Source organism: Phoxinus phoxinus, assembly GCF_949152265.1.
Source record: "Phoxinus phoxinus genome assembly, chromosome: 21".
In the NCBI taxonomy this organism is placed as follows: Eukaryota; Metazoa; Chordata; class Actinopteri; order Cypriniformes; family Leuciscidae; genus Phoxinus; species Phoxinus phoxinus.
The window spans coordinates 24,376,749-24,389,631 of NC_136896.1; the positions used below are offsets into that span (position 1 = coordinate 24,376,749).

Genomic DNA, 12,883 nt, shown 5'->3' on the forward strand with positions numbered 1-12,883 from the left:
ATAAAAATTGTTATACTCTTTTTGTTCCATTTGTCAGAACTGAACTGGGAAAAAACGCTTTTATGTATGCAGCTCCGTTTGAATGGAATCTTCTCCAAATGATATCGAAATTGCAGACTCTGGTGTCTATGGAACATTTTAAATCTATTATTCGGTCACTTGAAGAAGACTCGATGTGCAAATGTTTTTAAGTGTTTGAAATTTTTTTTTTTTTAGATCTGTAAATTTGTGATTGCAACTGCTGCCCATTCTTGGCCAGGACACTCCTGTGAAAGAGATTTTTAATCTCAGAGAGATTATGCTGGTTAAATAAAGGTAAAAAAATAAAAATTTATATTGCAACTTTAATTCTTATAATTGTGATATCTCCCAATTGCAATTTTTGTATTTCATAATTGCGACTTCATATCTTGCAAATGTGAGTTTATATCTTGGAGTTGCAACATTTCGTCTTGTAATGGCAGCTTTATATCTCCAAGTGAATCTTTATTCTTTTATTTACTTTTCATTTTTTCATTTATTGAACTTTTTGAGAATAATCAGGAATGCTTTATGGATTTTATTATTCTCTCGATGAAAAAGGGTATTTCCCCACTTCCAAATCTCACATTGTCATGCCAGTCATGTGCGCATCACATAAATACGATATTTCCAACATAACTTGAAGGCAACATAAGCCTCATACTGACGCAGCTGTTGCATGGTTGATATCTGAGGGTGTAGCATGAATGCCAAAATGTGATTGGCTGGCTGTCAGAGTAACGACGTTTAACACAGGTGTGTGGAATGACGTTTAAAAGGGTAAGAAGAAAGACAGAGATAAAAGAATGAAAGAAAGAGAGATTAGAGGAGTCCCTCAAGGCGTTTGTGAGTCAGCTGGAGAAGTGACAGATATGAGTGAAAAAAAAGAGGAGGTTGGGTAAGCACAAATTAACATTCCCTTCGTTTCTACCTGTCCCTCACATTACCCCCTGGCATGGGTAACCTCCTCCACACACACACATAAACACAAACACACCCCTACAGGAGCATTCCAACTCAGGTAAAGTTCAACAACCCCAAAAATTTCAGCAGCTCATGACTCAAATTGGTAACTTTAGAGATTTGGCCGCACAAAGTTTTTAGAAATGTGTGAAGGGTCAAAAACAACGCAGCATGTCATAGAACCTGTTTGCAGTCACATTCAGCCTTACAGGAGGCCAAGCTGCTGTAACTTGTGCAGTTTTGTTTAGGCAGATACAATCAGTAGAGTAACGTTTCAAAGCATATTTATTTTCATTACTCGCACAACTAAGAATGGTTCTAACGAAATGCTTTCATCAACATTTGGCTGGTAATTTGTCAAATCATTGGTGCCAAATCTTCATGATTGTGAAATTGTCTAATTTCAGTGAACTTTAACCACATTTTTCTATAGAAAATGGGAATGGCTCTTGTCCTGCAGAGTCACACGATGCAAGCATATTGAAAGCGTGCTGCTATATCATTTCTAAGGTGTTCCGAGTGAGTCAAAGTAGTTCACAATACACATTGTTTCAAAGCTTTACAGAAAACCATGATGTATAATCTCTTAAAGGTGCTATATGTAGAATTGAGAAACCCTTGTTATTAGCGACACCAGTGGTCGTTAAATGAACTGCAGCCAGCAACGAGCACACGTAACGTACAAGACTGATTCAATGCCCTGATATACTCACAGCAAAGTTATTTTATGTTTTTTTGTAGGGATGACCGATGTGAAAGTTTTGGCCAAAACCGATCACCAATAATTCTTTATATTTGAAAGCCGATAACCGATATATTGGACGATAAATCTAAATCCAAATTTGTATAGAATTTTTGAGAGCCTGATTACAAACAAAAGTCTCACAATTAAAACCCCTTTTTCCTCATTATAATTTTACCCTATATGGCAGCCTATATGATAGAACATTTTGCCTTTAAATGTACACTGAACAAAATTATATACTTTTGTTTTTGCCCCCATTTTTCATGAGCTAAACTCAAAGATCTAAGACTTTCTATGTACACAAAAGGTCTATTTCTCTCAAATATTGTTCACAAATCTGTCTAAATCTCTGTTAGTGAGCACTTCTCCTTTGCCGAGATAATCCATCCACCTCACAGGTGTGGCATATCAAGATGCTGATTAGACAGCATGATTATTGCACAGGTGTGCCTTAGGCTGGCCACAATAAAAGGCCACTCTAAAATGTGCAGTTTTATCACACAGCACAATGCCACAGATGTCGCAAGTTTTGAGGGAGTGTGCAATTGGCATGCTGACTGCAGGAATGTCCACCAGAGCTGTTGCTCGTGAATTGAATGTTCATTTCTCTACCATAAGCCGTCTCCAAAGGCGTTTCAGAGAATTTGGCAGTATATCCAACCGGCCTCACAACCGCAGACCACGTGTAACCACACCAGCCCAGAACCTCCACATCCAGCATCTTCACCTCCAAGATCGTCTGAGACCAGCCACCTGGACAGAAAACCATCTCAGAAACCGTCTCAGGGAAGCTCATCTGCATGCTCATCGTCCTCATCGGGGTCTCGACCTGACTGCAGTTCGTCGTCGTAGCCGACTTTATTGGGGAAATGCTCACATTCGATGGCGTCTGGCACTATGAAGAGGTGTTCTCTTTATTGATGAATCATGGTTTTCACTGTACAGGGCAGTTGGCAGACGTGTGGGTGAGCGGTTTGCTGATGTCAACGTTGTGGACCAAGTGGCCCATGGTGGTGATGGGGTTATGTTATGGGCAGGCGTATATTATGGACAACTAACACAGGTGCATTTTATTGATAGCATTTTGAATGCACAGAGATACCGTGACGAGATCCTGAGGCCCATTGTTGTGCCATTCATCCACGGCCATCACCTCATGTTGCAGCATGATAATGCACGGCCCCATGTTGCAAGGGTCTGTACATGATTCCTGGAAGCTGAAAACATCCCAGTTGCATGGCCAGCATACTCACCGGGCATGTCACCCATTGAGCGTGTTTCAGATGCTCTGGATCGGCGTATACGACAACGTGTTCCAGGTCCTGCCAATATTCAGCAACTTCGCACAGCCACTGAAGAGGAGTGGACCAATCCACAGGCCACAATCAACAACCTAATCAACTCTATGCGAAGGAGATGTGTTGCACTGCGTGAGGCAAATGGTGGTCACACCAGATACTGACTGGTTTTCGGACCCACATTTTAGAGTGGCCTAAATATCACAAACTATTTTTTATAAATGCCAAAGTTCTCCTTTATAATACTGAGAACCTGCTGTCCAAACTAACATCATTTTTATTTAGTGAGTTGTCATGACAGATATGGTACATACTGAATAACCAAATGATTGGCAAAAAATGTAAGCGCATATCATGCGGCGGAATTCGTCAGATCTGCAGAATGTTTCTCCCTCCCATTCGGTCTGTCACATAGGCTATGATGTTTGAGAGCTGTTGTTTGTATGCTTGAATGCACTTAACTCTTAACCCTTATAGCCTGTTGGCACTTGTCAACATTTCAAAGTCGTCTACTGTTCTGGCAAAGCTGACTCACTAATGGTCATACTGGAGCTAATGAAGCTCTTTCCTTCTCTCTCGCTTGCTTTAGTTTCTGCTTTAAAGCTATATGTTTTTCTAAGTTTTCCAGAAGCCTTGAGTCTATTTGGAGAATATTCAAGTGCAAAGGCACCTATTTTATCTTATTATTTTATTTTATTTTACTTTTCCACATCCTCAGCCTGTAAAGACAATTGTATCATAAACAGTTGGCAATTTGGCATAATGATACCATGGCAAGCTCTAACAAGTCATCAAATCACAATTCTCAAACCTCTAGCACCCCTAGATTAAACTTTTCGATTTTTGCCTGGTAGATAAAAATAAATAAAAACACATAGCCTACTTATTTTTGAAGGTGGAACCTGAGTCATGTCTAGGGATAAAAATCTCATAGAGAGTTGGGCCAGTAAGCAACCACTTTATAGTGACCACCACCCAGTACACATTTGCACTGCGTGTATAACTTTTGCATAACCACTCATATATTCTTCATAAAATGTGAATTATGTGCATGTGTCTAACACAGACATGTTTCATGTCATATACAACTTGCATGACATATTGAGTTTGTGACACAGATCTCGGTGGGTCTTGAGATCTGGTGAGTGTGCCAACTGCCAGAACATTTTAATTTGTTTTCTCCTAATGGAACAGGTCTACACGTACTTGCTAAACATCCGTAAAAAAGATTTTATGCTGCTTAAGTGTTTGTATGCTTATATTATGGAAGAAACATTTACAGTAATTCAGCTACCAGAAAAATGACACTACTATGAAGGACACGGGCTGACATCCTCTTGACTGCGAGTCTGCGACATACAGTAGTTATTGCCCACACGCCCATCATACTGTTCAGATGGGTGTAGTTTTGAAACAAGACAAGACATGTGACCACAACACAGGAAATTGGTACAAACAGAGAATTAAGCAGGCTTACAAATGTGCCTGCAGTTATGTGGTGTACTTGATTAATCATCAGTCATTACTGACACTGATTTTGCTACAATAGCACACACATACGCCCCTCATTCAACACACACACACAAACTAAAAAACAATTAGCCTGAAAAATAACATTTCAGCTAGTGCAAGAACACAATGTGCTGTCTGTCAAAGTGTGCGTGACAATTTAATCTGAAGTTTGTATGAAGCCTCATTGTATGATGCATTAATAATTATAATAAAGGTCTTCATAATGCCGTATAATACACTTCGGAATTTAGGTTATTAAATGTTTTCATAAACAATTATAAAGCATTACAACACGTGTCTTGTTAAACATTTAAAGGATTGAATGCATTATAAAATATGACATCACATGTTTTGATAATGTTGCTGTACTCTTAAAAGATGCATGAATAGATAAGTACTATATTTTATAACGTTTTAAATTATTCATGAGAATAGGCTATGCATCTGATTATAAAGTGTAATAAGTTATCATAAATGCAGTACAGTGCCCTATGCATTAAATAGGGTGAATTCAGGTTAATTGAGACTTTGCCACTGATATATATATATTGTGTATGTATGTATATATATATATATATATATATATATATATATATATATATATATATATATATATATATATATATATATATATATATATATATATATATACATACATACATTTATACATACATATATATTGTAGCTATATATATTAGTACTGTCAAATATATTAATCACGACCAATCACATCCAACATAAAAGTATGTATGATTGTCTTATACACACGCACACATATACATACATATATATAAATTAAATCAATATCATTAATTTAAATAATCTCCACAATCAAAAGGCACAACATCATTTCACAATTTCTTTACGTCTTTAAACTTATTTTTAATATAGTCTCCATTTACGCATGGTCAGCTATATCAATGATGTTCCACTTTCTCAAGTGTCACAAGAAAAAGTAGGCTACTAGAGATGCATATTGAGTTGAAGACTTGTGTACTCACCACGAGCAGAAATACTACAGTCACAGTGAACATGCTGGATGAAGGGCGTCCTGGATGAAGTACACTGCGGATAGATTATTCACTCTTTACATGGGCTCTGGAATAATACACTCAGCGTCATACTTCCTTCATAGACTCAAAATCGCTCTGATCCTCATGTGTGTCCACTTAAGTTTTACAAATAAGCGAACAGCATTATTGAGCAATCGTTGTTTTAAATGCGTTTTTTCCAGATGAATTCTTCGGATGTTAGTGGTAAGGAGTCTCTTCATGAATGAGACGCAACTGCAATCAGTGCGCGTGTCCACTGATACTGAACAGAGTGAAAGATTTACATCCCCTCTCTCTCTCTCTCTCTCTCTCTCTCTCTCTCTCTCTCTCTCTCTCTCTCTCTCTCTCTCTCTCTCTCTCTCTCTCTGACACACACACACACACACACACACACACACACACACACACATGTCAGTCCAGAGTTTTCTCCTCCCAACCGCATCCACATCCCATCGACAATAACTCAGTTGCAGTGCATTAATACAAAACTCGTAATATAGTATTGTGGAGAAACGCGTCTCACGATTTAGTTTGGTGTTGGAATGAGATTAATAAAATCTTTATTTCTATAATATTTTAATCAAAATATTATTTGAAATTAATTTGGTAGAGTGTGGCTTTTGTGGGGTAAATTATGCACTCAGTATAAGATATAAATTAGATAATTGCAGCAGCATCTTACGAGGTTATAAATCATGCGAACTGGCAGTTTAAGACGCATTAGGCTTTCATGAAACATTAAGCTGTAACAAAGTAACAAGAACCCTTTTCCTCTCTGCGGCGGGAATCGCGTGAGTTCAGACACACACACACACACACGCAGGGCTGAAGCACTAAAATCCTCCGCTAGAGGGCTCGCGCGCACACTAGACCTGCCAGAGTTCAGGTAGATCCCCCTTTTCTTCACCGCCTTTACGAGTCGTTTTTAATTAGAATCCTGCTTCTATGTCACAACCGGTCATAACCAGCGAACAATTTGTAAAATCAAAGTTCGACGCGGGAATCGCAAAATGCTTTCTCTAGAAAGATGGGTCAGTAGTGTTTTGGACCAGCTTGCTCCTCAGAATCACGACCTGTAAGTATGAATAATTATTGATGTAGGCCTATATATTTTTTTTTTTTTTATTGTGTAGCCTAGCCTATACGTTTCCGACTAACTCTATCACACTGTCTTACTGAAATCGTTTCTGTGGGCCACTATTACCAAAAAACTGTGTCGATAGTAGGGTGTAACTAACAACAATATATCATGTCACAATATATCGCAATACAAAAATGCAACAATAGGCTATGTATCGTGGATGGTGACATTATCGTGTTTCGTTCACCCAAAATAAAAAATTACAGTGTAAGACAATTAATTCAAGTTTTCTGAGTTTAGTGTCAGTAGCCTAGTAGGCCTACTAATTTATGTATAATAATGCAATGGGGGCAGGACCGCCTACCCACCATTGAGGTCCCCGAGGTCCGGACATTGTGGAATAATTGCGAAGCCATTACTAAAAAAAATTTAAGTGCAGCCACAATATTGTAAAATAAAGGCATTTACATTTTCAAATAGAACAGTATAAAACAGTAGTACAACAGCAACTTAACTAAATAAATATAGGAATAATTATTTAAAAAAAAAAAAAAGTGCAGCCACAATATTGTAAAATAAAAAAGGCATTTAAATGTTTTAATAGAACAGTATAAAACAGTAGTGCAACAGCAACTTTAATGATTCTTTTTTTTTTTTACTTAAAGTGCAGCCATTATGTACTAAAATAAAAAGGCATTAAAATCTTTAAATAGTGCAGTATTTAACAATAGTGCAACATCAACCTATAAATTAAACAAAAAAAAAATACAAATCAAAAGAGCAGCAGCTACACAGTAAACTAAAAATACTTTAAAACAAGTAGGCTACACATTGCAGTAGCATTTTAGCAATTTAGTATTGCTCATAATTTCAAGAGCAAAGGCAGATTCTTGTTCAAGAAGATGAGCATTCCTGCCCTCTCTCCTCCTTGCCTGTTCCTTCTTGCATCAACAATGTTGGACGCTGCACTGAACAGTCTCTCACTGTCAACACTGGTACAAGGAGCACAGAGAAACTTTGCAGCCGTGGCAGCATGGGTTGGAAACCGAATTTGGTTGACTCCCCAGTACTGGAATGGGCTGTCTGAGCGTGGGACCGTTTGCTCTGTCAAATATGTCTGTATTTGAACTTGTGTGCTTGTGCTACTTGCCCCACGTTCCTCATCATGCTCCTGCATGCTTCCTCAAACACGCCTTTCAAGCTGCTCTTTCTGCTGCTGCTGTCTGGCTGCATGTTATGGGGGTTTTCTGGCACTGTCTCTGGTCCCTCAGGTGTGGTCCTGCCCAGTAACGCCTCCATCTTCTCCACCTCTGGGGTCAGAGCATCCTTGGCATGCTTGATGCTGTCTGCTCCGGTGAAGTATCTATAAACAATGAAAAATAATAAGTAAATGTCTTAATGTGTAAAATAAATAAATAAACAACCTCCTCCATAATAGCTTTTTGTGGTAACATATTAATGCAATATTAATCAATAATAATGCATGTCTAGTTATCCAAAATACCATTTCAAAATGTTGTTTATAATATAGACATTTAATAAAAATATTAGACATGTCTTTGAATCGTGGGTCTAAAACAGTGGCAACTGCATACAAGGGCTCATTCTCGATGGTCTTGAATCTTTTCTGGACAGCCTCAAGAAGGGTTGTTTTCATGTTTTTTATACCCGTGTCCCCCTCGTTCTCCCGAGCAAGCAGGCGTTTCAGCACTGTGACTGAGGGGATTACTTCAGCTGCAGAAGAGGTGGAGGAGCTAATCTGTCTGGTCAGTTCTTCAAATGGTGCCAGAACAATGATTATTATCTCCAGTAAAGCCCACTGGTTAGCCGTAAGGGTCACTGGCAGGTCGTGGTCAGCTCCATATGCTAAAATTGACCGCTTCTGCTCCAGTAAACTCTCGACCATATATTAGGTAATGTTCCACCTCGTTGCTACGTCTTGGTGCAGACGTTTGGTGGGTATTTGGAGATCTTTTTGAATATCCTCCAGGCGTGTAGTAGACAGTGGAGAGTGTTTGAAATGCCCGACTATCTTCCTACCATTCGCCAGTGCATCACTCACACTTCTCTGTGACAGTTGCCCTTCATGCACCATCAGCTGGAGAGTGTGGGCGAAGCATCCCAAACTTGGTACATTGCTTTCTTCATGTTGCTAGCGTTGTCGCGCAAAACAATATGAACGTTGGACTTTCCACTTTACTAGCATCCCCTCAATTGCTTCGGCAATTAATGTGCCAGTATGTGACTGAACTCGTTGACGTGCAGCACCGCACTTCGAGGGGTAAATGTTGACTCTCTGTCCACCCAGTGTGACGTTAAACTTAACAAAGACATGGGGCACACGTCGGAGCTCCAAATGTCCATGGTAAAGCTAATTGCATGCACGTCTTTCAGCATACACGAAACGTGTTCCCTAACTGTCTCGTATAATATGGGTAGCGCAGTTTCGGAGATATATTTATGACCTGGCAAAAAGTACCTTGGCTCCAAATGCTCCATTAAGCGGCGAAATCCCACATTTTCGACGACTGACAGGGGTTGGTCATCCAGGACAATAAAACTCCAAAATTTTGTCGGTTATCCATGTTGCTTTTTGGCTGTCTTTGGGGAATATATCTCGTCGCTGGAAGGCAATTTCCAGAGTTTGCTGCTGCAGTTCGTCCTTCTTTTTCCCCTTAGCTTTGGTAAATTCATCGTGCTCCTTAATTGCGTGACGGGTCTTCAAATGTTTGATTAAGTTGCTGGTGTTGAAATTTGCAACACTCGTGCTACCCCTCGAAATTGCTTCTTTGCATACGTTGCATGACGCCGTCTTACTGGTCGGAACATCCACTGTAAAGTACTGCCAAACTGCCGACATGATGCGCTTATGTTAGCTCGTTTTACTGAGGCGTCAGGTGATCAATTCTTCTTTGCCCCTCTAAAACAGCAGCTGCGCCGAAGAAGAACTGTGTCAGAGCTAACGGAGCTAACCAGTAAATAGATTCCTATTTCTAATAAATGACGTGGTATTGGATCGGTGCCTGGACTGGATTTTCGGCAGTATCGGAGGCATTTCCGATACTGCTTTTAAAGCCTCTCTGTAAGCAATCGAGCTCTCCTTCCATGAAACACGAAATACCTCTAGTTTTGTTTTCTTCCAGTTGCGCTCCATTTTTCTGGCTGCTCTCTTAAGGGCCTGAGTGTGCTCGTTGTACCACGGCATTGGACTATTTTCTTTAATCTTCTTTAAGCGCAGCGGCGCAACTGTGTCTAAAGTGCTGGAAAAGAGAGTTAAAAGTTTCTGTTGCAATATCAAGTTCTTCTAAGCTATCTGGGATTCTGAGATGATGAAACTTTATTAGGAAGATTATTGATAAAGCAATCTTTAGTGGCAGAACTGATAGGTCTAACATATTTGTAACACGGAGTCGGCTTTGCAGCTTTGGCTAAATGAAGTTTACACGAGACTAGATAATGATGTGAGATGTCTTCGCTCTGCTGCAGAATTTCAACGGCATCAACATTTATTCCATGTGATAGTATTAGATCTAGAGTATGATTACGAGAATGAGTTGGTCCTGACACGTGTTGTCTAACTCCAATATTGTTATATTAAGCACCAACACTTCAAAATAATTATATTTTAAACTAGACTTCTTAGTAATTCTGAAAATATTACTATAAATTACAATACCATCTCTTTTCAACAGGTCAGGTCTGCCCCAAAAACTTTTCCAATTGTCTATGAATTCTAAATTATTTTGCGGACACCAATTAGACAGCCAGTCATTGAGTGATGACAATCACTCCTGCAAACAGGAAGGGGGCCAGAGCAAATTACAGTGCCTGACATCGTACTTGCTGTCAGGGTTCTGTCACTTCTGTCTAGTCTATTTCTTGGTTTTGTGATAGAGCCCTGACACTCCTGTTTTGTTTTGTCTGTGCGCCTTGTTTATCTGCTTTCATGTCTTGTCTTGTTTTGTTTTGTGCTGTGTAGCACGCAGCTTGTGTTTACACTAGCTGTGTGCTTTCATGTTGTCATGTTTTGTGTGAACATGTGGCTTATGAGTGTTCTCATTGGCTGCGTGTTCATGTCTCGTTAAGTTTGAGCATATGGCTGGTGATTTGTTTTACTGGCCATGTGCTTGTGTTTTTGTCGTGTTTGGTGTGAGCACATGGATTGTCATGTATGTTTTATTGTGCCATGTGTTCTCCTGTCGATTGTCTAGCCCCTCCCATCGATTGTCTAGCCCCTCCCATCTTGTTACCTGATTATTGATTTGTTTGCCCCATCTGTCCTCCCTCGTTATCTCCTTTGTTTGTTCTCCCAATTTAATCTCCCTGTGTTTACAGTCCTGTGCTGTTTTGTCGTCGAATGTTCCTAAGATACCCGGATGGTCTACTATTTCCGGTGAGAATCCGAAGTGCAGATCGATGCGCACTCTAACGGCTAATATTGCCCATACAACCCATCGCGCGTTGGACGAGGAGTCGGTTAGAACTACAAACACGAGTGGAAAGTGTTAAAAAAAAGCTACAGACATGGAGGACACGCGAGTCCGGTGGTTATGTAGAGAGGTTTAGATAAAGGGGTTTGAGTGATTATTTATCAGTATCTAACCTGACGAAAATGTATTTATTAAATGTTGTCTACATTATATTGCATCTGCAGCAGCTTGTGAACTTTTGTAAAGACACGTTTAGCCATTAACTTTTAAATGCATCATTACATTCAAATTGCAAACACACGAGGAGAGTCTCCGCATGAAAGACCCGCGACTGGCAGATGAACGTGCTACTACATTTCTCTCCGAAACCGTAGGAAATTAAATTAGATTGAATGGAGGATTTTAACTGTGACAAGATGATTGACAGGGCAGTTTACTGACAGGATGCATGCGACGGATCTGTCCGTTAAAGATGACGAAGTAGTATTACCCAAAGCTTGCCTACTCTTTGTTTTGCTACACACTCAAAAGTATGTACTTTTTCTTCACAAAAAGAGTACATACTTTTAGGGCGTAGTATAAGTAGGCGAATTGGGATGTAGCCATGGCCTGTCAGGGGGTCCATGCAGGAGAGGATGAGAATCACTGATATACAGTGAAAGAGTAAGAAAACTGTTTTACAAGTTTGACTCTCTAAGCATTAGGCCAAAACTGCCCCCATGATACTACAGGTCTGATGATTGTAGTCACTAATAACTTTCTCATAACCATTTTTGCTAAGCTGGTATCAAGGTGATTTTAATGGTTCACACAAATGTCCAACCACAACCGAAGTTCATCACATTAACTACTGTATGGACATGTTCTAGTAACCTTGACAAAAAGCAATTCATATTACTTTATTCACTCTTCATTGATCCGTATTATAATCTCTGCCCATATTTATTTTCATAATTTAAATCCTAACAAGTTCATTTCTGTGAAATACATTTCTTGAGAAACTTACTATACTATCTTTTTTATAAATAAATTATGCTTGGTTTGATATTTTGTTATGTAATGCACAGGCATCCACATATTCTTAAATGTGGCTTATGGTTTTGGTAAATGTTGTGTGGAATATCAAATCAACCACAAATGGAAATGCATGTGTTCACCCCTGACAGTCTATGCCTGGGAACCACTTCAAGAGCCAACAGGGTCAACAAATCTTACAGAGCACTCGGAAACAACTAAAGAATGACATACAGACTACGCACCATATTACAGCACATTTTCATAATTTACCGAACAGCAGACCTATGCAAACACAACAAAGGAAATGGGAAAGGAAATATACCACATTCTTATCCCAAGGAGGATAATTCTTATGGAGGGAGAATAACAAGACACCACAAATCTTCTGAGAAAAACATGGGAACAAATTAGAGAACCCATTTAGAGCAAGAAGTTGTCAAGTGATGGTCATTTCCATAGCATGTTCAGGGGACTTATTTCTGGTGCAGAACAACTCATCTTAACCCCTTTTTCATGCATTAGAAAAGCAGTAAAATGTTGCAGTAAAAAATTATTTGATTCAGTTTTCTTACCTAAAATAGACCTTATTAAAATTAAAGTAGAGAATCTCAAGAAAAATATTTGTATACATGTTACCTGTGCAGTAATGGAACAAAGTTCTGTAACACTTTATTTTCAGGGTCTATTCATGCATTAACATGTTGTAAATTATTTACTGAACATATGTGACCCTGGACCACAAAACCAGTCACCATGGTCAATTT

The 12,883-nt window shown here is 39.1% G+C and overlaps 2 protein-coding genes across 3 annotated transcripts in view; one reads left to right on the plus strand and one right to left on the minus strand.

Annotated features, from left to right (window-relative positions):
• ngfrb (nerve growth factor receptor b) overlaps positions 1-5,965 on the minus strand; it is a 46,585-nt gene extending 40,620 nt beyond the window's left edge. For both annotated transcript variants that reach the window (XM_079595791.1, XM_079595792.1), the window contains exon 1: positions 5,541-5,965. In XM_079595791.1, coding sequence (XP_079451917.1) covers positions 5,541-5,573 — 33 coding nt within the window. In that variant the 5' untranslated portion in view covers positions 5,574-5,965. The remainder of the gene's footprint in view (positions 1-5,540) is intronic.
• Positions 1-12,883, plus strand: part of slc4a1b (solute carrier family 4 member 1b (Diego blood group)) — a 74,533-nt gene that overhangs the window by 32,856 nt on the left and 28,794 nt on the right. The window lies entirely within an intron of this gene.